The following is a 22,685-nucleotide window of genomic DNA, read 5'->3' as shown; positions in this document are numbered from 1 at the left end:
GACAGACAGAGAGAGAGAGAGAGAGAGAGAGAGAGAGAGAGAGAGAGAGAGAGAGAGAGAGAGAGAGAGAGAGAGAGAGAGAGAGAGAGAGAGAGAGAGAGAGAGACAGAGAGAGAGAGAGACAGAGAGACAAGGAGAGGAACTATGTAAGCACAGCACGTCCACTCTATGGCAACATCCTGCTCTTGGGCACCGTATTGTTAGGCACAAAAGATCATAAACAAGTGTAATGCTGCGCAGTCGCCGGAACTTACCAGCTCAATGCATGGCAATTCCTATCGAAAACATTTACTGAAACAGCATGTTAGCCCATTTGAAGTTGAGAAGAAGAAGTAGCGACGACCCGGCCATTATGGAATCCAATACACCACACCACCACCACATTGCACTCTTGGCCGATCCAAACTCTGCACTCACATCACCATCACCACAGCGAGGACAATTCCGGTATAAGAGCCAAGAGCGCAATGTGGTGGTGGTGTGGTGTATTGGATAGCATGTTAGCCCACCCACCAACCACTTCTTTTCTTCTTCATTTCCACATAAAAGTAAAATACATGTACTTGATGCGTGTCTAACATTCAAAAACCTTCCCCTGGAGGTATGGGCCAAAGAACTGTTCGTCGTTACCAGAGTGGCATCTGCACTCATTTTGACTGTATAAAGTTGCAGCAGGAAATGCATGGCACCAAATGTGGCTACAAGAAGGTGACTTACAGCAGATCCACTGCACCGAAGTGATGTGGAAACAATCAAGTCTATCATTGAAACGAGCACTGCAAGAGCATAAACCAACTGCCATTTGCGCTGCAGAAAGTACCGCGATCCTAGCCAATAGAACTGGAAGGAAAAATACACACACACACACGCACACATACACACACACACACACACACACACACGCACGCACACACACACACACATACACACACACACATACACACACACATGCACACACACACAACACATCTACCTCAACCCCTAGACATGCACTGACTGGACATAGAGCCCTATCTCAGATTCTCCATTACATGGCTATGCCAGAATGCTATGCTGGTTTAGATTAGCGTTAACACTGTCTTCTGCAGAGTTTCTATACCTCAATAGCTGAAGTGTTGCTTCGGCACTAACGTACTTGAAGTACTAATGTACAGTATACAGTGCAAGATCTGTTGGCCAGCAGAACACTTCGTGTACATGTACATGTACTACAAATTGAGCAAAGAACTCTGTAGAGAAAATAGAGAAATGTACCTTGAGAGCAATACCTGGCTATGCTCCTCACTAAGGTACCAATGTACAGTGCACTGCAATATGTACAGTGCACTGCAATATGTACAGTGCACTGCAATATGTACAGTGCACTGCAATACCTGTTGGCCAGCAGAACACTTATTGTACTACAGTTCGACCAAAGAACTCTGTAGAGAAAATAGAGAAATACCTTGACAGCAATGTCGGCGGAGAAGCAGAGCAAGCAGAAGAACTCGATGCCTTCAATGACACCACACGGCAGTTCATAGCCACGCTTCATAGCTGGGTCTGATGATGCACTGGATGGCGACATTGAAATGCAGATATAGGCACACGACAGCAGCAGCAGCAGCAAGAGCAACACATGGATGCAGACAAAATTGAAATACTGCAGACCGGGATTATGACACTATAAGTTGAAAGCACAGAGCAAGACTGACCGCCGATAATACTACAGTAGGAATCATGCAATGCCAGTAGCCCCTTTCAGTTTTGTGCTGAATGGTGCACGCCTGGCTGTTCAAGATCTGGTATAGACGGAGGACTCTAATGCATAACTTGTGCCCCGATCTTCTCCCCTTTTTCCTCCAATAGAGTATTATACTTGGTTTCGCAGCCTGTCAAAAGGCGGTCATACACGCCGGGCATCTCATGCTCTATCTACAAGTAGCTGCAAACAGTTAGACTAGCTACTGTGTGATGGTTGGTGTGTGCTGACCGCCATTCGAGAGGCTATATAAAATAGAGCTGCATGTGCAGTCCTCAAACTATCATTCTAATCTAAATACTTGTAGTATGCTGCAGTACAGTAAACCGTGGTTTAGGCAACCACAGCCTGGTATCATGTGCTACATAGAATACAGAAGGTGTAAGGTGCAAGGTGTAAGGTGTAAGGTGTAAGGGCGAGTTGTTTAACATCACTGACCAAACAGGCAGAAGCTACCGGTAGCAGTTCGAAGCAAAAGGCAAACATCTAAACCGCCGCCGTGGAAACATTCACCTACTTTTGAAAAAATATGTCACTTCTCTGCGGTTGACGTCACAGGATAAGAATTTGCAGAGAAGTAGTGTTGTATGAGCCCTTTAGCCCCGTACACATTCCCGTATGCACACACTTCCGTACACATATACATACACATCTGCACATCCCTGTACACACACCCATGCATGCACTCCCCACTGACCTTTGCCCTGCTGACCTTTTGCCTCCCTTACTGCATGCACTGCTGACCCCTTTTCCCGCTCACCCTGTCTCACTAACTGCATGCACCCCTTTTCCCGCTCACCCTATTGCCACTTACTGCATGCACCCCTTTTTCCCTCCATAACTTTAGGTATACCCGGAAGGCTGCGCTTGTGCAGTGTAGTTCTCACAGTGGTTCTTCTTGTTGTTCTCCCAGTCTTCTCTTTGTAATTAGAGAGGTTCTGCAAAACGAAAATGTGTACGAACTTTCGCTCTACGTCACGAAGTGAGAAACTTCGCACGAACTTTCGCAACTTTGGACGCGAAACTTGCAGGGAACGCGAAATGAACTTTCGTAGGAAGTTTCGTGAGATTGGGTCATGTCGTACGTGCACTTGGCGCGTGCAAACTACGAAAATGTGCAGAACACAAAGTTCGTGCGAAAATTCGTACACATTTTCGCAAGGCCTGTCGCGAAACTTCGTTCGAATTTTCGTTGTGCAGAACCTCTCTATTATCCCAGTCCTCTCCAGTTCTTTAGTCCTCTTTGTGCTTCTCGAAGTCAGATAATAATTATAACTATTATAACAACCCATAATTCCGTGCAGTCTGAGATAGTATAAAGAGTGTTATAAAGTAGCAGTAGAGTAGAGTACAGTAGTTCCAGCAAGATGCCATATATAGACAACATTGGTTAGACAACAGTAGTGTTCTCTGTCCACCCGGGAACGGGTCTGAGGGAGCACGGTGTGGGATAAAAGGGGGTAACGAGTGCAGGGTCGGCCTCTTTTGTCTTTGTGCGTAGAGTTGAGTGAGAGCAAGAAGAGCAAGAGGAGCAAGGAGAGTAAGCAGATGAAGAGGGAGAGACAGGACGAGAGTATGGCGGCGGCGAAAAAGAGAATGTGGAAGGCCAAGGCACACGAGGAGCAGTTTAATGTGCTCAGCAAGGCGCTGGAGCCTCTGGCCAAGGCAAGGCAGCGAATATCTATGATGGGAAAGTGGAGTGCGGCTCGGATACAGACGATGAGCGTAGGATGAGAAGGGCCAGGGTGGAGGCCAAGGAGGGGTGGCCCCCACTGGCAATGTTGACGTGTTCAATAGTGGTGTACACGTATGAGTGAGTGTGCAACGAGTGGAGAGCAGGGTGAGATCCAGCAAACCCACCTTGGGGAGCAGGGTTGACCGAATCCAACGGATCCTTTTTGCCCCCCCCCCCCCCCACCTTTTTTGGCACGAAAACTCCACATTTGACGGGACCGAACCTATGGGAATGCCTTTCCTCACACCTTCAACACATCAAGGTTTCTTCCATTTGTGCTTCATTCCCATTCAACTCATCCCAGTTTGGCTGTTACCGTTTCTACCATTGCAGATCACTGCGTGCCAAATAGCCCTGATTGGCACAGAAAATCCACATACGGTGAGACCAGACCGGAGGGATGAAATCCTCCCATGACGAGTTAAGACGGGAAGGACCACTTTCCCTCGAACATTCAGCATGAGAAGTATTCACTATCTCATTCATCTTTCTCGTGCCACTTTGACTGTTTATTCTTCCTGTCGACAATGGCTGCTGAAAGTGCTGCTCTAAAGCCCCCTCCACCCACTGGTCAAGATCGTAGGGCTGGCCTTCAGTAGACAAGACGGCTGACACTGGAACTTATTTCAGCACGGTCTGACAACGACGGCCTATTTCAAGATGTCAACTGGAAGAAGAAAAGTGTTTGGAACCGGATTTCGCAGCGTATTGCAGCAATACCTCCAGACGAGGCAGTACTTCCGCTTGCAGAGCAGTGCGAAAACAGGTGGAAGAACCTGATGAAAGCATACAAAGCCCATGTTGACTCCCAGCAGAAAACTGGAAATGAACATGAGCAACTGCCGGCTTTCTTCGACGAGATCAATGCAGCGTTCGGTTGGAAGCCAAATCTACACCCAAGATGGTTATTTTATGTTGTTGGTGGTCCATTGGTTCTTGTCACCAGACCTCCTAAGCGTTCAGTTGAATTCACAGATTCAGAACGACGATCAGGCTGATAACCAAAGTCATGTTTGATCACGCCTCAACCCACTGTCGTCGGTACCCATGCTACAGTGTGCGCATTGGCAGCTGAAGAAACCAATGCTGCTAATCATGATGCTGACAAGAAGGGCGTCACAAGAAGAGAAGGATGTGGTCTGGAGGTCAGTCCAGTGATGTCCTGAAATGGCTGAAGCAGACCAAAGACGAGGATTGAACATGGCAAGAGCGGAAGCACAAAGACCAAATGGTGATACTTGGCGATCTAACTGCAGCCGTCAATAAGCTTGCAAACCAGTAGTGGCATATCTTTTTTTTTTCTTGTAATATCCTATCCTACATGCAATCTCCAGCATGTTTGTAGAAATATGCTGGAGATTGTTTTTAAAGGGGAAGTTAAGCCTGAAATCAAAATTTCACCAGTTGTAGTCTTCGGGGTGCTGAGTCGAATGGTCTTGGTCCGAGGAAGCTGAGACGCTCCCTTCCTCCTTTATTCCCAATCAAACTCACGCACTTCCACCGAAACTGGGTGACTGCGCCCTACTAGATGGGGATTTGTATGCAAAATCTCACTAAAAGCGCCATTTCGTTCTTATAAAAGCACGGATGACCGCACGTGGCCCATATGTTGTAGTCTTTTGGATGCTGAGTCGACTGATTTCGGTCTGAAAAGGCTGCGATGCAGCATTCGGCCCTTATTTCCCAATAGAACATGGTTGGACAAACGGTCACATGCTCCTGCGTACACCAGTCACCTGGTCACCGAGCCAGCAGGCGACAACTTTCACACCAAGGTTCAACTCGAGTGACAGAGAAACTCGCCCAAACATGCTGTAAGTTGTAGCCTGCAGGCACGGTGACCAGGTGACTGGCGTATGCACGAGCACGTGACCGCTTGTTGAGCCATGTTCGATTGGGAATAAGGGCCGAACGCTGCATCGCAGCCTTTTCGGACCAAAATCAGTCGACTCAGCGTCCTAAAGATTACAACATATGGGCCAAGCGCAGTCATCCGTGCTTTTATAAGAATGAAATGGCGCTTTTAGTGACATTTTGCATACAAATCCCATCTAGTAGGGCGCAGTCACCCAGTTTCGGTGGAAGTGCGCGAGTTTGATTGGGAATAAAGGAGAAAGGGAGCGTCTCAGCTTCCTCGGACCAAGACCATTCGACTCAGCACGATCAAAAAGAACTCCTGGAACTAGGCCTTGATTTCGCTCTCTAGGCGGTCTATACTTTCGAAGCGCACTATAGTTCAGCTATCATAGAACACCTGCTACCGTCTACGGTACAGGGCAGGGAGGACTTAAAACCCTGGTACGGGGCATACACTGCCAATACAGTCAGACCTCGCTTATCCGGATCCCTCGACATCAGGAAGAAAATTGTTGGTTACCGATTTATAGCATATGTCATGCATACATACAGTATGCAGTGTTGCCACATCATTCTAGCCAAATATCAGTAGCATGAAAAAATAAAATGCATCATCCGGGGGCTTCGCCCCCGGACCCCCCCCCCCTCCCCTACATGTATATAGCGACCTCGATATACACACATGCGGCACTGATAAGAAAAAAAACATTTCACGGTTTTGCGTGACACTCGGGCCGAGTTTGCCGATTTTCACCGAGACGGATGATGTTTTCGCTTAGCGCCTCAGGAGAGAGCTATGGAAACACTCGTGCTGCGCAGTAAAAGTCAAAAATCTGGATCACGACTCCTAAACCATCCATAAGGTCAAACTTGAACACTTTCATGGCTGTTGTCGGCAGGAGAAGGTCAATTGTCGGCAGGTCGTGACATGCCTCAAAAATCGGCAGGCTACTGACATGTCGGCAGGTGTGGCAACACAGAGTATGTGTGTTCAATTATCCGGTTCCCTCGCCTATCCGGATGTTTTTTTTTGTGGAAAACGGACGTGTGCGGTTAAGCGAGGTCTGACTGTATTTAACTTGAATCATGTGATGTAGCTTGTCATATCGACTGGTTGTAGCCAAGGACAACCATGCTACCAGGACAACGGTGCAGAGATCATTATGCATGTGATAGCGGAAACAACCAAACCACCTGTTCAATGACACTCAACCCAACCCTGATCATCTGCTTCATTGCCTGATAGCTATTCTCAGTATACGAGTAGACAAGGATACCAGCAATGATTTCTCACGTGCACCCCCCCCCCCCCCCCCCACACACACACACACACACCAGCACCATTTTTGATGAACGGGTTGTGAGGTGCCGGAAGAGGATGCAGTGTTAGCAGTCACTGTGTGTGTGGTGTTACAAGCTACGAAGCTGGAGTCCGGAAATCAATCATTCAACTCAAATGAACGGTGAGTAAATGTTACCTTATTGATGTTGGTGTCTCAAAGAATGCTAGGAGCATGTCAATGATAACAACAGCTTGCAAACACCTGTGGCACGCATGCATACATACACACATGGGACACACACGCGCATGCACACACACACACACACACACACACACACACATGTGACAAAAAGACACAGACACACACAGACACAGACACAGACACACACACACAATCAGATTGCACTGTACATTTCCGCTAATCATGCCAACAGGTGTAGCACAGTCTAGAATGTGAACACAGCACAGGTGTTCTGTACATGGTCTTGAAACCACTGCTTATCCCCAGCACAGTGCAGAGTAAGATCAGTCTTTGCGAAGACATTAGGACTGTGTGCAACCTAACTGATCATAAACACCTGTAGGTAAACAGTGGTAGCTTCAGTATGGCAGACAGTAGTGTCAGGCACAGTCTCAGGGACAAAAACAGCATACCGGTAGTTTAGAACAGCCTTTCCGCTCATCTAGATCCAACACCTCATTCATTATTTAACATCCAGGGTGCTGTATACAGAAGCTTCATTGTATGCCCAAAAGAAAGTAATTTTGGAAACAGCAAGGCTTGCAGCAACATGTGCACCAAAACATCTTACGACTGGTCACAAACACTGCGTGACCAGTGCATACCATAAGACACTTGCATGGCAGGGCAGCTGTGCATGGCTTAGTTTGGCAGGTATTACAGCTGCACAGCCCACACCACACTGAATCAGGCAGTCAATTCCAGCATAGCAACAATCTACATATCAAAGTTCTTTGGAACTACATGCAGACAACGTGTATGCCGAAAACCTACAACACACCTAACATAATATATTATTATAGAGATTGCGACAGTGTGCGATCACAGTAAGAAAGACGAGCCAAGAGTCAGCTGCTTAGTGCAGATCTAGCTACTGCCAGTACATACCATTGCACAGGGCGTGTGTGATAAATGTTGTAGACGCGCAATGGAGAGCTGTCAATCTTGTGGTGAATAGATCGGAACTGAGGATGCACAAAACATATGCACCACACACCGTTTAAACACATAAAGTCAAGTAAGAACAAAAGATAGGCAGGCTCTCTCTCTCTCTCTCTCTCTCTCTCTCTCTCTCTCTCACACACACACTCACACACACTCACACACACACACTCACACACACACACACACACACACACACACACACACACACACACACACACACACTTGTACTTGAACTTGCTCACTGCCAGAAACTGATCGTGTGGGTTTCCCCGGGAGAGGGGAGAGAGATTCAAAAGGAATCTTGGAAAGATAACTTGACTGGAAATTAAACTGCCCACCGGCCATCCCCTCCTGAATCCCCACACTCTGAGTGGACTTGGAAATGACACCACTTACACACACACAGATGCACACACAGACAGACACACACACACACATACACACACACACACACCTCAGACCTGCCCATCGCAGAAGCGATAATAGCGAACAGTTATGGTAGACATAGCAACTTGTGCTGGGATTACACCATTCAACAGCTTGCAAGGCTGATGAATTGACCGCCACTATTTTTAGCCTGGCATCCACCACACAGCTGATTGAAGTGACTTTTTCTGGCCAGTGAATCCCTATTTTTCATTTTTCCATTTTTTTCTATACACACACACCACACCACATACTCCGGCATACACTGGCTGTTGGTAACCACCCAGGATAATGAAAGAAAAGTCACACACACACACACACACACACACACACACACACACACACACACACACACACTTGTTCTTGTTGCTCACTGCCAAAACTAGTCACGTGGGTCCCCCGGGAGAGAGACTCAAAAGGAATCTTGGAAAGATGACTCAATTGGCTATTGAACCGCCCAGCGGCCGACACCCCTTGAAATCCCCAAAACTCTGGGTGGACTTGAAAATGATCCCACTTATGGGCTCACCACACCTCAGTAAGTGGGTGAGGCCAAGGTGCAGAAAAAGGATTGACGGCATCAGGGTATCCGTCTCGGGATCCAACTGCAGTTACCCCTGCCCCCAGTGAAGGTAATACTTGCTACCAGTGTGAGTGGCTAAATCAGAGTGGATCTGATATAAGCGTCACTAGCACCATTGATTACACAAGAGTTAATCTAGCCAGAAGCAGTCCATGGTTAACAGGTATGTATACTTCAAATAGAACGTATATCAACCCTGAAACCAACGAAGGTGGCAGATACAACAATGCACCTTCAAGCAGCCGAGCCCGTTGGCAACAGACCCAACACAATCAGGCATATGTGTACCCACCAACCGAACTAGCTGACACACACACACACACACACACACACACACACACACACACACACACACACACACACACACACACACACACACACACACGAGTGCCAACACAACAGGGAACCCCAAAGTCCCAAGCACAAAGTAAGTTTAGGTGTGCTGCTCTGCTAATTCTGAATTGCTCGATAAGTACGTGTACATGTAGATGCGTATACTTCAAATAGAAAGTATATCAACCCTGAAACCAACGAAGGTGGCAGATACAACAATGCACCTTCTAGCAGCCGAGCCCGTTGGCAACAGACCCAACACAATCAGGCATATGTGTACCCACCAACCGAACTAGCTGACACACACACACACACACACACACACACACACACACACACACACACGAGTGCCAACACAATAGGGAACCCCAAAGTCCCAAGCACAAAGTAAGTTTAGGTGTGCTGCTCTGCTAATTCTGAATTGCTCGATAAGTACGTGTACATGTAGATGCGGCGCATGGTTACGTACAAAGAACTGGTGTAATGCAGCAACCACCTGTAAGTAGAATGACTGCAACAATAATACTGCAACTGCCAATCTGCACATTACCTGCACAGCATCCTCAACAAAGCATACGGCTTGCCGCACTGTTTCGTCATCTGTGCATAGACCAATGAGCACAATCATAGAATTCTATGACAGGAACATCACATGCAGTGCAATGGCATCTACAAGATACACACAAAGCTAATGAACAATAAGTTTACACTGCAACAATATTGCCTCGGACTGAGAGAGCTATCCAACTGGATACGTTGTAGTCAGCCAGGGAAAAGATCAACATGACTAGCTGACTCATTTCAATGACAATAAACTTAAAGACATGCTCTTTGGCAAACTACAGTGCACAGTGCTATTCAATGAAATTGGCGCATCGTGAGTCAGTTAACGTTAGCGCCGGGCACTGTGCAGCCCCAGACCTGCCAACACTGGGCTGTGAGCTGGTGCAGGGTGCTAGCATATTCACGAGTATGGATGATGTCATGCTAGCATATTCACGAGTATGGATGTCATTGAGCATGTACCTGTACTGCATGGGATCTAAGGACAGTGGCTGTAGTAAGTGGTGGTGATTCAACTGGGGTGAGATCTTGCAGAAATCATTGGGCACTTATTTACCCAACTGAGAACAATAATTCTTCGCCTGGTTCGTTCGCCCTAGCTCATGCACATACAGACACTATGCACTGCCCACAAGTAATCTCTATGGCTGTTGATTGGCTACCACCATGATTACATGTACATCATGTGCCATTGTGATAGATAATTGCACTGCCTACAAGATTGCAGCAATGCATCTGGTATCACTTTGCTCTAGAATGAGAGTGAGCAAGGCCAAGCAAGTTACTACGATTATGACCATCGAGTCAACATAATTACTGAATCACAGTGTGGCCATACACCACATGACTACGTAACGACTTGTTGTAAGCACTGCGTGTAGCCTCAGCTGCACAAACTGACTGTGCAAACAGAGCACAGCATTGCCAGTGCACCACAGATTGGATTTCCCAGGCCTGAAGTAACATGTACTATAAACTACACATATGTAGAGAGCAGCAGTCACTACTGAGCAGCAGTCACTACTGAGCAGCAGTCACTACTGAGCAGCAGTCACTACTGAGCAGCTGGCAAACTGGGAGTAACTGTTACTTCCTGTGTTTACACTGTAACTGCATAGTGCTACTTCTAGCACATATGTTACAATGTAGCTTTGCACTCATACGTGCACTGGACAACCACACATGTACTCACAAACCCGTGCCATAGCTCTGCACCATAGTTAATTCAGCGAACGTGCTTATGATAGTACACATACACTAAAACCGCGGTCTCCCATCTGGACAGCTCAGATACGGATGGGTCTCTTTATTGGGCACCTTCAGCTCAGTTCACTGTGGTATTAGTCACTAGCAGATTTCAATTTTTGACTTTTCCAAGTTTCTTTTTCCCATCATCTCCCAGGTTGAAACAGACTCAGTAAATGTGTGTGGTGTGTACCTACGTTGAGCTAAGAGGTGGTGAAGATCTGCGGCTGTGTATACTCACGGTCATGAAGTGCCAAGACATGATCGAAGCTGCCAGTGCCAGGTGTAAACATGCTAGTAATATCGTAAAGTACCGTTGATCCGCCCCCTGCCGAATTACTGCCCCCTGTCGAATTTCTGCCTGTGAAGGGACTTCGGGGTACCGGTACACGTACAATGAAGTACGGTGTTGGACCAACACATGCACTGCTGTATACATGTACAATACGTGCCAGCGCAGGATGAAAATGTGCACAGTCTAGCACACCGAGGCTGACCTTCCGCGCTGTTATACATTGTACTGCACTTGACAGTCGCGATCTAATTCCCGCCCCCTACAGAAAACCCAGCTGGGAAGCCACACGGCATGGCGGGATCAACGGTACTTTACAGTACAGTGGAGATTGGATATAACGACACTGCTTCGGGAGAAAGCAAATGTCGCTATATTCGATCTGTCACTAAACCCGATCTTCACATTTTAGTATGCAATATGTATATCAAAATGACAGAAATGTATTGCAGATATGCATGTGCATAATATAATGCATATGCCATATTATGATAATGGATTTCAGATGTGTATGTGCATGTGTAGTAGTAGCACCTCTCCCCTAACCTCTCTGACAGTACCTCCCTTTGGGGAGCGGCGTGGCCATTTCTGGCAGCTGTCAATAGTAGTAGTAGTAGTAGTAGTAGTAGTAGTAGTAGCAAGAGTCCATAAAAGTGTATGCACTCTTGGTAGTAGTACTGTAGTAGTAGCATGCATTGTTCAAAGCAAAGTCATCGCGTACCACTGCACTGCGGCCGGCTACAATGTGCAATGTAAAGCACACATTGAGTGACCCAGAGGTCCGGTCACGTGGCACAGCCATATTCCAGACATACCAGTCTGCCTGATACAAGACTCGAGAGGAAAGTCGTTATATTCGATGCATTTTCACTTTTTTTCAGGTCTTCGGGCACCCAAAAAGTGTCAGTAAATTCGATCTGTCGTTATTTTCGAGGTCGTTATACCCGATCTATAATGTACAGGAAGGACTTGCTAAACGACTTGGGCAACAAAATCTTGTCGCTAAACTCGATTTGTCGTTATATCCAAGGTCGTTATATCCAATCTCCACTGTACTACTGAGTACTAGCAGTACATATACATGCACATGTATTTCCATGCAAAGTTGTTGAACTCTAGAAGCACTGCCCGTTTTTTGTATCTTAGAATAACCCACCCCATACGTAAGTATACCATCATGCTGTCATTTAAAATCATGTTGCAAATTCAATGAATTTCCCCCCATTATCGTACCAACCATACAATTTTCACACACCAGATCAGAGTACACTATTAAAATGTGTAGCAGCTTGGCACCATATCATAGCGATATCACGACTGAAAGAACGTTGATGAAACAAAAGCGTTCACTCGCTTCAGACTCAAGGAGCAACACCATCATACTGTTTTCAACAAACCTTCAAGTGCTTCAGCCCTCCTTCGCCACGTCCAAGATGAAGCCATCTCGTTCTCCAAATATCCACCCTCAGATGACAAACTACTCATGTGTACTAAACATCACAGCTTCGAACACTAGTACACTGAGAAAGGTAAAACAACAAGAATGTAGTGCACTGCCTCGAACACACTCTTTTCAATTATTTGGCCAGCTTACATTTTTACAATGATTGTTGCAACCCTCTCACCATAAATTACCTGGCCATCACTATGCACTGAGCCATCAGCTGTCTCCAGGCACGCTGAAGCCAGCAAGTCACTTCAAATCAAAACATCAAAAAACGTGGAACGACGCACCGGGCTATCAGCTCAGCGCAATACTCGTACAGCCGCTACCCACAGCTTGCATGACCAGAGTCAGTTACCGTACACCTACGCCCGTACAACAATTACATAACTGTACTGTACTGTCTGTACGAGTAGATGTCCGACTCCGCATAAACGGTGTATACTTTTGTCATGTGACTCATTGGAATAATCACTTGATCAGGTCTGGTGAATCGTGGTGATTCAGTGGTGAACGTGATAACCATGATGGCATGATAACTGTCACACACAGCCAGCCCTGGCCTTCAAAACTTTGTTTGAAAATGAGCAAATAGTTGTAGAAACTCCCTCGTGCCTCGTGGTGGTCTCTACAAGTAGTCTACTACTAGTGTAAGCACAGTCCAGCAGTATTCTTGCGTTTTGTCTTGAACTGGAACAGAGACTGAGAGAGAAAGAGTCGATTTACTAGTAGTTCAATGATCTGAGTCTAGTCCGAAATCAGTAGAATGCGCCAACGTGGAATTGCTAGTGGGAAGGGATCGCCACAGGCTAGAGGCAGCCGTGGTCAGAAAAAGTTGATAGCGAAAGGTGATCATCAATATGGAAAGGATAATTTCTTCCTGTAAGTGCTCATACAGTATAACCAGGTTGTGGACTCTAGTCTTGAGTGTGTTGATGCAGATCATGATGCGTAAGCATGGAGAAAAATCTGGGTACTATAATAAAATTATTGAACTATTTACGCAGTAGTATATTCAATGTTTTGCAACTTAAAAATGTAGAATTGGGAACATAAGTAGTTTGCACCTTTCCCTCAAACGAATGAATCAGTAGATCTAAGGTGCAATTTTTCCTCTTAGACAATGCACGAAAAAAGCATGTGTATGTGTCAACTCACTCTGTACAATGCCAGGTAGGTGCGGCTGTGAAGCGGCTGCAGGATCTCCATGATGGCTGCCAAAGTGCAGGCGACGCCAAGCTACATGTACTCGCAGGGGGCTAGCTATGCCTGTGGTGTAATCGAGCTCAATGGGACAGAAGCAGATAGAGGCACGGTGCATTTTTCTTCAAGTTCCTTTCCCAGACCTTGAATACTCAGCTTGTACTATCATTCCGACTGTTAGAATTATGGTGTACTTGTACAGTGTACTGTTATTGCGGGTATGCCGGCCAGGACTTGTTGAACCTGGAATACATATCGAGTTTCTATCATCCCAAGAACATTGGATTTTGTGTCGCTGAGAGTACATAAAAATTTTATTAATAGTATAATGTCATTCGCATGTGTCTGTGTGCATTTGTTTGTGTTGGTAGATCATGTGGCCTTCCATCCCGGCTATGGCTTCTGCTTGCTGTAGCACTGTATGTTCTAACTCCTCTGTGTATATCCTACTCGTCAAATGCCCAACGTGCATTAACCTATTTAAATTATGGTAAGTAGCTAGCAGGAGGCAACCTGTAGCCTTTTGAAAGTTTTGTTCTGGGTCTGAAAGACTGAAGTGCCTCGCACCGAGGGAATTTTAGACTAGGATGTTATAATTATTTCCTGTGCGTAAGTAAAAGTGTGTGTTGCTTGTATTTGCTGGCATGCACTCCTCCCTCTCTCTCTCTCTCTCTCTCTCTCTCTCTCTCTCTCTCTCTCTCTCTCTCTCTCTCTCTCTCTCTCTCTCTCTCTCTCTCTCTCTTTCTCTCTCTCTATCTCTCTCTATCTCTATCTCTATCTCTATCTCTCTCTCTTTCTCTCTCTCTGTCTCTGTTTCTCTCTCTGTCCCTCTGCCTCTCTCTCTCTCTCTCTCTCTCTGTCTCTCTGTCTCTCTCTCTCTCTCTCTCTCTCTCTCTCTCTCTCTCTCTCTCTCTCTCTCTCTCTCTCTCTCTCTCTCTCTCTCCTCTCAATACTCATGCATGCAAAGTACACACACTAGTTCTGCAGCAAATACAATGCAATGTACAGGAATTAAGACTGTCATTCGTATCCCCTTGGTTGTGCTTCGAAACGTGAGGAGTGTCATGTCTCTCGCCTGCAATTATCGTCCAGTTCGATTTTAGTTCCAGCTCTCGATATCAGGCGGTTGATCGTGTCTTTGTTTTCTTTCATTGTGTTGAAAACACCACAGCTGCCCCACCGTTCTCCAATCTCTCTGACATCTCATCCTACTTGGGACCTGACCACTCAGGGCGTGCATTCTTTGTGAATGCCAGTCAATCTGGTCAGATTGGAACCTGGTAAGGGCTTTGACAGCTCCTTACTTTTTCCACATTGGTTCCTGTTCTTCTTGTTATCTGATCTTGGAATAATTGTTCTGTCTGTGCTCGTACGGTGAAGACTTTCCTTTGTTTGTACTGCATCTGTAGTGCGGTACTAGTGTGAACTTTGTTTTCCCTTCCTTTCCCCCTTGCAGGCATGTCTACCCCAAGGGTGAGGAAGTGCCATCTCTAAGTAACGGTAAACCTGTTGTTGTCTACTTCCATGGAAATGCAGGAAATCGGTAAGGAAGAGACATTGTTGTACTTGTGTATACATAGTATCCCATATGTCTTTGCAGACATATGTCTAGCGCCGACTCGATAGAAGCTCGCAACTCATTAGTCACCCCGGCACTCTACCAGTGATGGTGTCTCTCCTCTTAGTGGATACCACTGTTGGACGACACTGTCTGCAAACTTTTTGATAGTGGTGGCATCCTGTCCCGTGCAGAACCCATCTGATCAATTTTCACAAAGGCTTTACCAGGAACGGCATTCCTTTCAATCCCGACTGTGTATGTTTAACTGCCTCATAATGCCGCTCCTTCTATACAATTGCGGATTGTGGACTCTGTCCAAATTGCTGAACGACAAACTGGACAAATGGCAACGGAGGAAGCTACGCGTACTGCTGCAGATTGTCTACCCGCAACGCATCACCAATAACAACTTATACACAGAAACAAAACAATCTCCAGTTAGTGCCACATGTCGGCGACGCAGGCTGCTGTGGTTTGGCCATGTGGTGCGAGAGGGTCCGGAATCCGCCTCGTTCCAAGCACTGGAGCTATCAATCAACACGAACGACATAAAAAAAACCCGTGGCCGTCCGCCATTGCGGTGGATAGATACGATTCGGCACGACCTGAAGGCAGCGGATCTCTCCGTGGAGAGCGCTCTCCAAGCTGCAGGAGATAGACTAACTTGGCTTGACACTGTTGACAGATGCGTCGACTCTGCTCCTGTCTAACAGGTTCAGGGAAGATGCGAGCTGTGTTTATTATTATTATTATTTACCAGGAATGTGGAGGAGATTGTGTGCATGTATACGAGCACTATGAGGGGAGTATCACTTTAATTTCGAGTGTATTGTGTATGCACCTTATTGTCTCTGTTCTGGACAGTGGTCTTCGTCATCGTGTTGGCCTGTACAAGGTGGGTATGCCTGCTATACTGCTAGTATGCAAGGAGATGTGCAATGTTCTATTGTCGCAAAGGACACAGTCCCAATGGTGTCTGTCTCCACAACTCCAGCACAGTGCGAACCAAATCGTGAACCTAACAATAGCATAGAAACATAAACTTGATGCCCTCACGTAGTGGCGTTGTGTAACTTCTTGAGAGAGATATTACCTGCTCAGTGTTCAGTATTCACACTTCCATGTCTTCTCACCTGTTCTGCAGTTGAATACAATGTACCTCTTGGCACACTATTGCATGTGTTACTGTGTTCTCCCATTGATGTCTGGGTTGCTGTGGTAGTCCTTATGCAGATTATGTATGTCCATCACATTCTATAGCCACATACAGACAGCCATGTATGCGCTGCTAGCTAAAGACTCTGTCTTTGTTATTCAAGGCGCCCACCGTGTATGCTTATGCACTGACTCGCATTTTGCTCCTTGTACATGTACGCTAATGTTTGCTTACCTTCTCAGCTGCTGGCCAATCTTGACTATCATATTATTGCCGTCGACTACAGAGGTATGTCACAATGTTCTCTGAACTTGTTCAATAGATGTGCAAGATGCCGGAATGGTTCATTATTATGTTACTTGTACAGAGAGAAAGCCAAGTTTCAATTTTCACAGACCTCATCCTGGCTGGAATTGTCTTGTGTTTGAAATGTTTAAAAAGAGTTTCTCGAATATCACTGGTCATGCTAGAAGTCAGTTGACTGTTCTTGCATCTGTAGGCATACCACTGCTCTCGCATCATATCACACTGACACAGGCATCAGGTGTATGTATCTCCTACTGTGGTAAGAGGCACGTAGATTTTAAACCCACCACGCCAAATCATGAGTGTGTTGTTTTTATTCGTTTGTCGTGACAAGACCAACTGCTGTGAGTGCTAATTCATGTTCGTCGAGACCGACCTGCTTTTATGATTCTTGTATTGTGGATTAGGGTTTGGTGATTCCTCAGCTATTTGGCCCACCAATGAGAGTAAGTCATGAGCAGTATACATATACATGCTTGTATATGAAGATGTGCACTGTTTCGAATACTGTCTGTGAAGTATAAGTACCCAATGCTGTAGACAGCAAGCTGTTTTTGGCCATATAGGCCTCATCAGTACAGCTGCGAGCATGCACAATCGAAAAAAAAGTCATGTACATGTAGGAAAACTGTGCTGCTCATAGAATGCTCGGTGCATATGCAGAGTGTCCTTATGTAGAGCGCGCTCGCAGTGTTGTCTGACGAGCGCATTGGCCGTGCATCTCTCAGTGACAACATACAGTGGAGGCGTGTTACGCCTTGTGTGAAATCTGCATGATTGTATAGGAATGTTGCCTTATAGCTGGTTGACGGAGAATGAAAAAGGGCCTACTGGTGGTGATCCTGCATTATGCACGGACTGTAGTGGGTGTGCATGCGGGTGTGGGTGTTTGTGTTTTACGTGTGTATACCATGCCGGCATACTTACACATATCTATATTTAGTGTCCTTTGAAAGAGGCTGGTGTTGTTATCTCAAGCTCCCTAGATAGTTGGCTGTATAGTGGGAGGAGAACATTCACAGCACCAAACCTGCCACCGTGCTATTTGGATTGCAACATTCCTGGTGCACACAATGCTCCTTTGTTTAATGGTGTGTTGGGTGGTCTTTTGTGTGTGTTTACAGCTGTTGTTTCTGATGCCTTTGATGTGTATCAATGGGTTCGCCAACAAGCAACTGGGCCCATTTTCACCTGGGGCCACTCATTGGGAACTGGGTCAGTACTCATTTTGTTATTGGACCGATGCAAAATGTGTTGTTTCGTATCTTTACAGCTTTGTGTCCGTCTGTTTATTTGTCCGCTGCTCCCAGCCTAGTTGTAGTCCGTTTTGCTTATTTGGTACGGGAGTTCTGATCAAAGAGTTTGCTAGGGCTGTGAGTGGGATTGGTAGTCGTTAGAAAGTCCTGGCAATACTAGTATGCTGTGCTCTCCGTGTGTGTCTCTACTCCTCCTATACGTGGCAGGGTGTCTGTTCAGGCAGCATCACGACTTTGTGCTCAAGGTAAGACTTTATTCATTATTATATTTTGAAGGGAGTACATTTTGGAGGATGATTTTTAGAAAAATCATTCTCCAGTGTCTTGAGAATCACAGACTCAGTTAGGTTTCCTGCATGGACAAATTGTGCATACTACATGTACTCTGTTTTGTAGACATGTCGCGAGTAGACCTACACGATCTTATTTTCTGAGTTGTCCCTGCTCCGTGGTCACTTTGTGTGCTACAGGTACCTGCCCACAAGGTGTTGTTCTTGAGTCAGCCTTCATGTCTATCGAAAGTGCTGCCACGACACACCCTCTCGGCCGGCCATGGTCTTGGATACTGAGGTTCTATCCTTCCATAGCCGACCTATTCTTCCAACAGTGGACTGAGCAACTCAACTCCCTTGCTACGTGAGTACAGGAAGATATCTTTTTAAAACAATCGTGGAGTTTACAATAGTGTTGAAACGAGCGTATCTATAACAAACGAGCGATCAGTTCCACTAACGAGCAAGCTATCGAGCGAGTTAGCGAGTTTCATTGATGTGGCAAATATGATTTTTTGAATAAAAAAATTTCTAAGTTTGATTTTTTCAGCTCGTTCAAATTATCACCGCCGGCATTTGGGGTTGCTGCTGCTTCACTTCGGACTGCTGTTTGGTGTCAAGATGTCTTTTCAGCGCCGTCATCGAGTAGCCTTTGTAAGAATAGACCGTTTTGCGAAGATTGCAAGTAGCCCTGGTCTTCGCTGCATCGAAGGAGCAAAATTCAAAACGACTGAGTGTAACTTTCACTCGAATGGAGAGGTGACCCAAGCATATCCTGCAACAGGTCAGCAGATGCAGAACAAGACATCAGTAGAGTCCACCAAAGCTGCAACGACAACTGAAACAACTCGAGTGTGTCATGCAGGCATACAGTCACTGTAACTGCGAGTGATTTTCACTTTGCGCGGGACTGGACTCTCGATCGACCAGGGAGTCGTAAAATATTTTACGACTCCCGGCCCCGCGGGCCCGGTCGACATGTACTGCCATCAAGAGTCCATAACCCAAGAGTATGCAACTGTGATCTCTTTTCTATGGGCCAACCGCGCGGCGCGCTGCCTTCATTACATCATTCAGCTGCAGGCCGCGCACTGCGGAAAATCAAACACCGCACTTTCCCTCTAGTTTGAAATGAACTTTCGTACGGAACTGGAGTTCACGCGCCAGAATTCAGAGATTGTGTAGGTACTGGAACGAATCGAGCAAAAACGGATGGGCTCGTGCGAGAAATTGAGAGTTTGAATGCATGCTTCCAGAGCGTGATGAAGGCAAGTTACGTAATGAAGGCAGCGCGCCACGCATGCACCCATAATCACAGTTGCATACTCTTGGGTTATGGACTCTTGCTGCCATGTGTATGGAGTGCGGTGTACGGTGTTCGTTAGTGCAAACGAGCTGGCCTCACAAACGAGCCGAGTTTCTGGCGAGCGAGCTAACGAGTATCCGGTGAGATCGTTTCAACACTAGTTTACAAGCACACTTATTCGACAAGACAGACATGAACAAATGTTTAACTAAGAAACTTCAATCTAACATTAGATTTTACTTCCTCGTTATTGCTTCGTGTCTTACTGTATTTCATGCACAATTGACTAGTTTTTGCTTCCCGGTTCCCTTGGTTCCTGTGTGAAGCCACTAGTAACTACTAGTTCTTAAAAAGAGTCAATTTTGTGAATTGGTGTGAGCGTTTTGTGAGTGTTCTCCATGTCGGTGCACTGTGTATGTATGGTTGTGTGCAGAGCCGAACTAGTTACACACAGCGTGTCATTTACTCCCATTTCCAGTTGAACTTTCATATATTATGGTTGGCTGTATATTATCATTCTCAATCTCCTTGCTGGCCGGGTCTCATCAGCTGCTGATCTCAGAGTGACTGACCAAGCCGATCACAATGGGAATGATATTCTGTCTTTTCTGTCTGTTAGAATCACTTCAGTCAACAGTCCTCTGTTGCTGGTACACTCCAAGGACGATTTCTACATCAGCTACAAGGAGAGCGAACGCCTTGCATCGCATGCACAAGAGCACCGCAGTGACCGCAGTACAGTGGAACTGCACCTGCTTGAAGGCCATGGCCATAATCGAATTGTGTATGCTGAGTCACTGCCAGCGCTTGTCCAGTAAGCCCAGTACCAAAGTACTTATATAATAGCACTGTAAAATGTTATGTGAGCGCAGAATTTCCGTATTTGGAAGTGATCCCACCCACTATAATGTACTCTTTAGCATAGCAATTACTAGTACTTGAAGTACCATATTTGCCGGAGTATAGTGCGCACTTTAGATGTGCTATTTCAGGCCTCAACTCGCTGGTGCGCACTATGCTCCAAATATGAGAATGCATGCACTTCGAAAAGTACTGCAGTGCACAAACTCTTGCCAAGTTTGCCACCTCTGTCTCTGAGTGCCTGACCCTACACAAATCATATCCATACATATGTGGTGTCTTCTGCCAGCTACACTGCGAATGCATGATGGGTTTGAGACCCTGTACTGTACATAGGCTATAGTCAGCACTTGCCTTTGCAGATGTACATGTACACAATTTAATTATTTTTATGATATTTTTGTCAATGATCGTAATATAATACTGTCTTTGTAGCCCATCGTGTTCTCAAATCTAGGCTGCGCATTATACTCCGGATATACCTTGAGTTGCCAACACGTTGGTCCAAAACCGGGGTTGCGCATCATGCTCAGGTGCGCGCTAAACTCCGGCAAATACGGTACTTGGAGCAAGCAGTGACTTTTCATTGAGGAGCACATTGAAATCGTTCACGTGTGCGGATACTGTATGAAATTGCGGCGTGGGTGGACGGCACGCGGAGCTTTCTCCTAACTTGCGGTGCGGTGAAAGAGCAAACCTGACGTAAAGTGGCAGGTACATGTATCTGTGTGACGGCATCCATTTCATGTAGGCATCTTTACTACAAAGTCATGCAGCACTTCAGATATCTTATTCTTTTTGCTTCCCATTGCTGTCTCTCACAGGAACTTTGTCACGACCCGCGGCAAGCCACCGAAGTGAAGACTGGGCACCTACTTGATCTGATCACTGCTGAGTACTGAGTTTCACGTGTTGTCTTGCACTCGATGAGCTTCAAATTGCATGCCTTACATTGCTTTGGACTTGAGCCACTTGACTTGGCTACTTGGTTTAATTGTCGCCCGCGCTCAGTCAAAACACTGAGTTCCTTTTTGGTTTATTTACTTTAGTCATGTGAAATTATACGGTTTTGTAGGAAGTATTATATTTTCGCTGTTATGATCAAGATGCCAGCCATGACCATGGGCTTTCCCTTGTTTTGTAATGACTAATGACCATAGTTTATCCCGAAGCATACTGTGCTTTGTGACATAAACCCTGTAGAATGTTTTTTTTTTAATCTCCTGGGGAGAGTATTAAATTTATATATTTGATTGCCTGTGGTTATAGCTCTAGAACTCCATCATTAGTGTCATCTAACAACCCGTTTCGAAACCCATCCATTCTCCTTCGATAACACACACACACACACACACACACACACACACACACACACACACACACACACACACACACACACACACACACACAGAGTCTATGGACTGAATATGAAACAACATTTGTTTCAGATATCTGAAATAATTAATTGATAACTTCCTCAATTCCACAAACACACACACACACACACACACACACAGAGTCTATGGACTGAATATGAAACAACATTTGTTTCAGATATCTGAAATAATTAATTGATAACTTCCTCAATTCCAGGGTGTGTTGCTGGATGGTGTTTGTTTTCAGTGAGGTGGGTGTGTCAGGGAAACTGCGCCTGAGTCGTAATGGCATATTATGTGATTTTTGTCATTGATCCATAGAGGGTGGTGGTGTTCCTGCGGATTCGGAAAACCCGGCCTCCAGCCGAGTCTCACACGAACAATGAAATTTATTTTTATTTGCCATAGTTCACCATGAACCCCTGGGGAATGTTCTCTTGTCATTTTGTGTCAGGCTGAGATCAAGCATGTTGTAGAACAAGGTACACTGTTCAGCGTTATAATTATGGCTAACAACTACAATTTGTACATGTAGGCTAGCAACAGGAAATGCACCCAATGTTTTGCGAATGATCAGGACACAGTGCTGAGAGTCGACAATTTGTTGAGTTTTGCAAGCACATCATGACGTGATGTACAATGTATTGCTCGTATTGCAGGTGATTATTGAAGAAGTCGATGACCCGATGACGTGAGTGGG

The 22,685-nt window shown here is 45.8% G+C and overlaps 2 protein-coding genes across 2 annotated transcripts in view; one reads left to right on the top strand and one right to left on the bottom strand.

The window, feature by feature from the left end:
* Positions 1-12,997, bottom strand: part of LOC135817575 (two pore channel protein 2-like) — a gene marked incomplete in the record, with an annotated part of 40,608 nt that extends 27,611 nt beyond the window's left edge. The window contains 7 exon segments of the mRNA XM_065330789.1: positions 718-840; positions 1,445-1,553; positions 6,812-6,877; positions 7,745-7,821; positions 9,694-9,743; positions 12,642-12,764; positions 12,880-12,997. Coding sequence (XP_065186861.1) covers positions 718-840; positions 1,445-1,553; positions 6,812-6,877; positions 7,745-7,821; positions 9,694-9,743; positions 12,642-12,729 — 513 coding nt within the window.
* A 253-nt stretch (positions 12,998-13,250) lies between these two features.
* Positions 13,251-22,196, top strand: LOC135817574 (lysophosphatidylserine lipase ABHD12-like). Its single transcript, XM_065330788.1, has 12 exons — positions 13,251-13,570; positions 14,263-14,381; positions 15,063-15,171; positions 15,348-15,434; positions 16,317-16,347; positions 16,851-16,896; positions 17,322-17,360; positions 18,039-18,129; positions 18,378-18,415; positions 18,641-18,806; positions 20,368-20,562; positions 21,434-22,196. Exons 1-12 carry the CDS (start codon positions 13,455-13,457, stop codon positions 21,468-21,470), a joined length of 1,074 nt encoding a protein of 357 aa, XP_065186860.1. The 5' UTR covers positions 13,251-13,454; the 3' UTR covers positions 21,471-22,196.
* The last annotated feature ends 489 nt before the right edge of the window (positions 22,197-22,685 follow it).

This window comes from Sycon ciliatum, chromosome 5 (genome assembly GCF_964019385.1).
Source record: "Sycon ciliatum chromosome 5, ocSycCili1.1, whole genome shotgun sequence".
NCBI lineage: Eukaryota > Metazoa > Porifera > Calcarea > Leucosolenida > Sycettidae > Sycon > Sycon ciliatum.
Note: the sequence above shows the minus strand (reverse complement) of the source record. Positions and strands in the feature narration are given on the sequence as shown.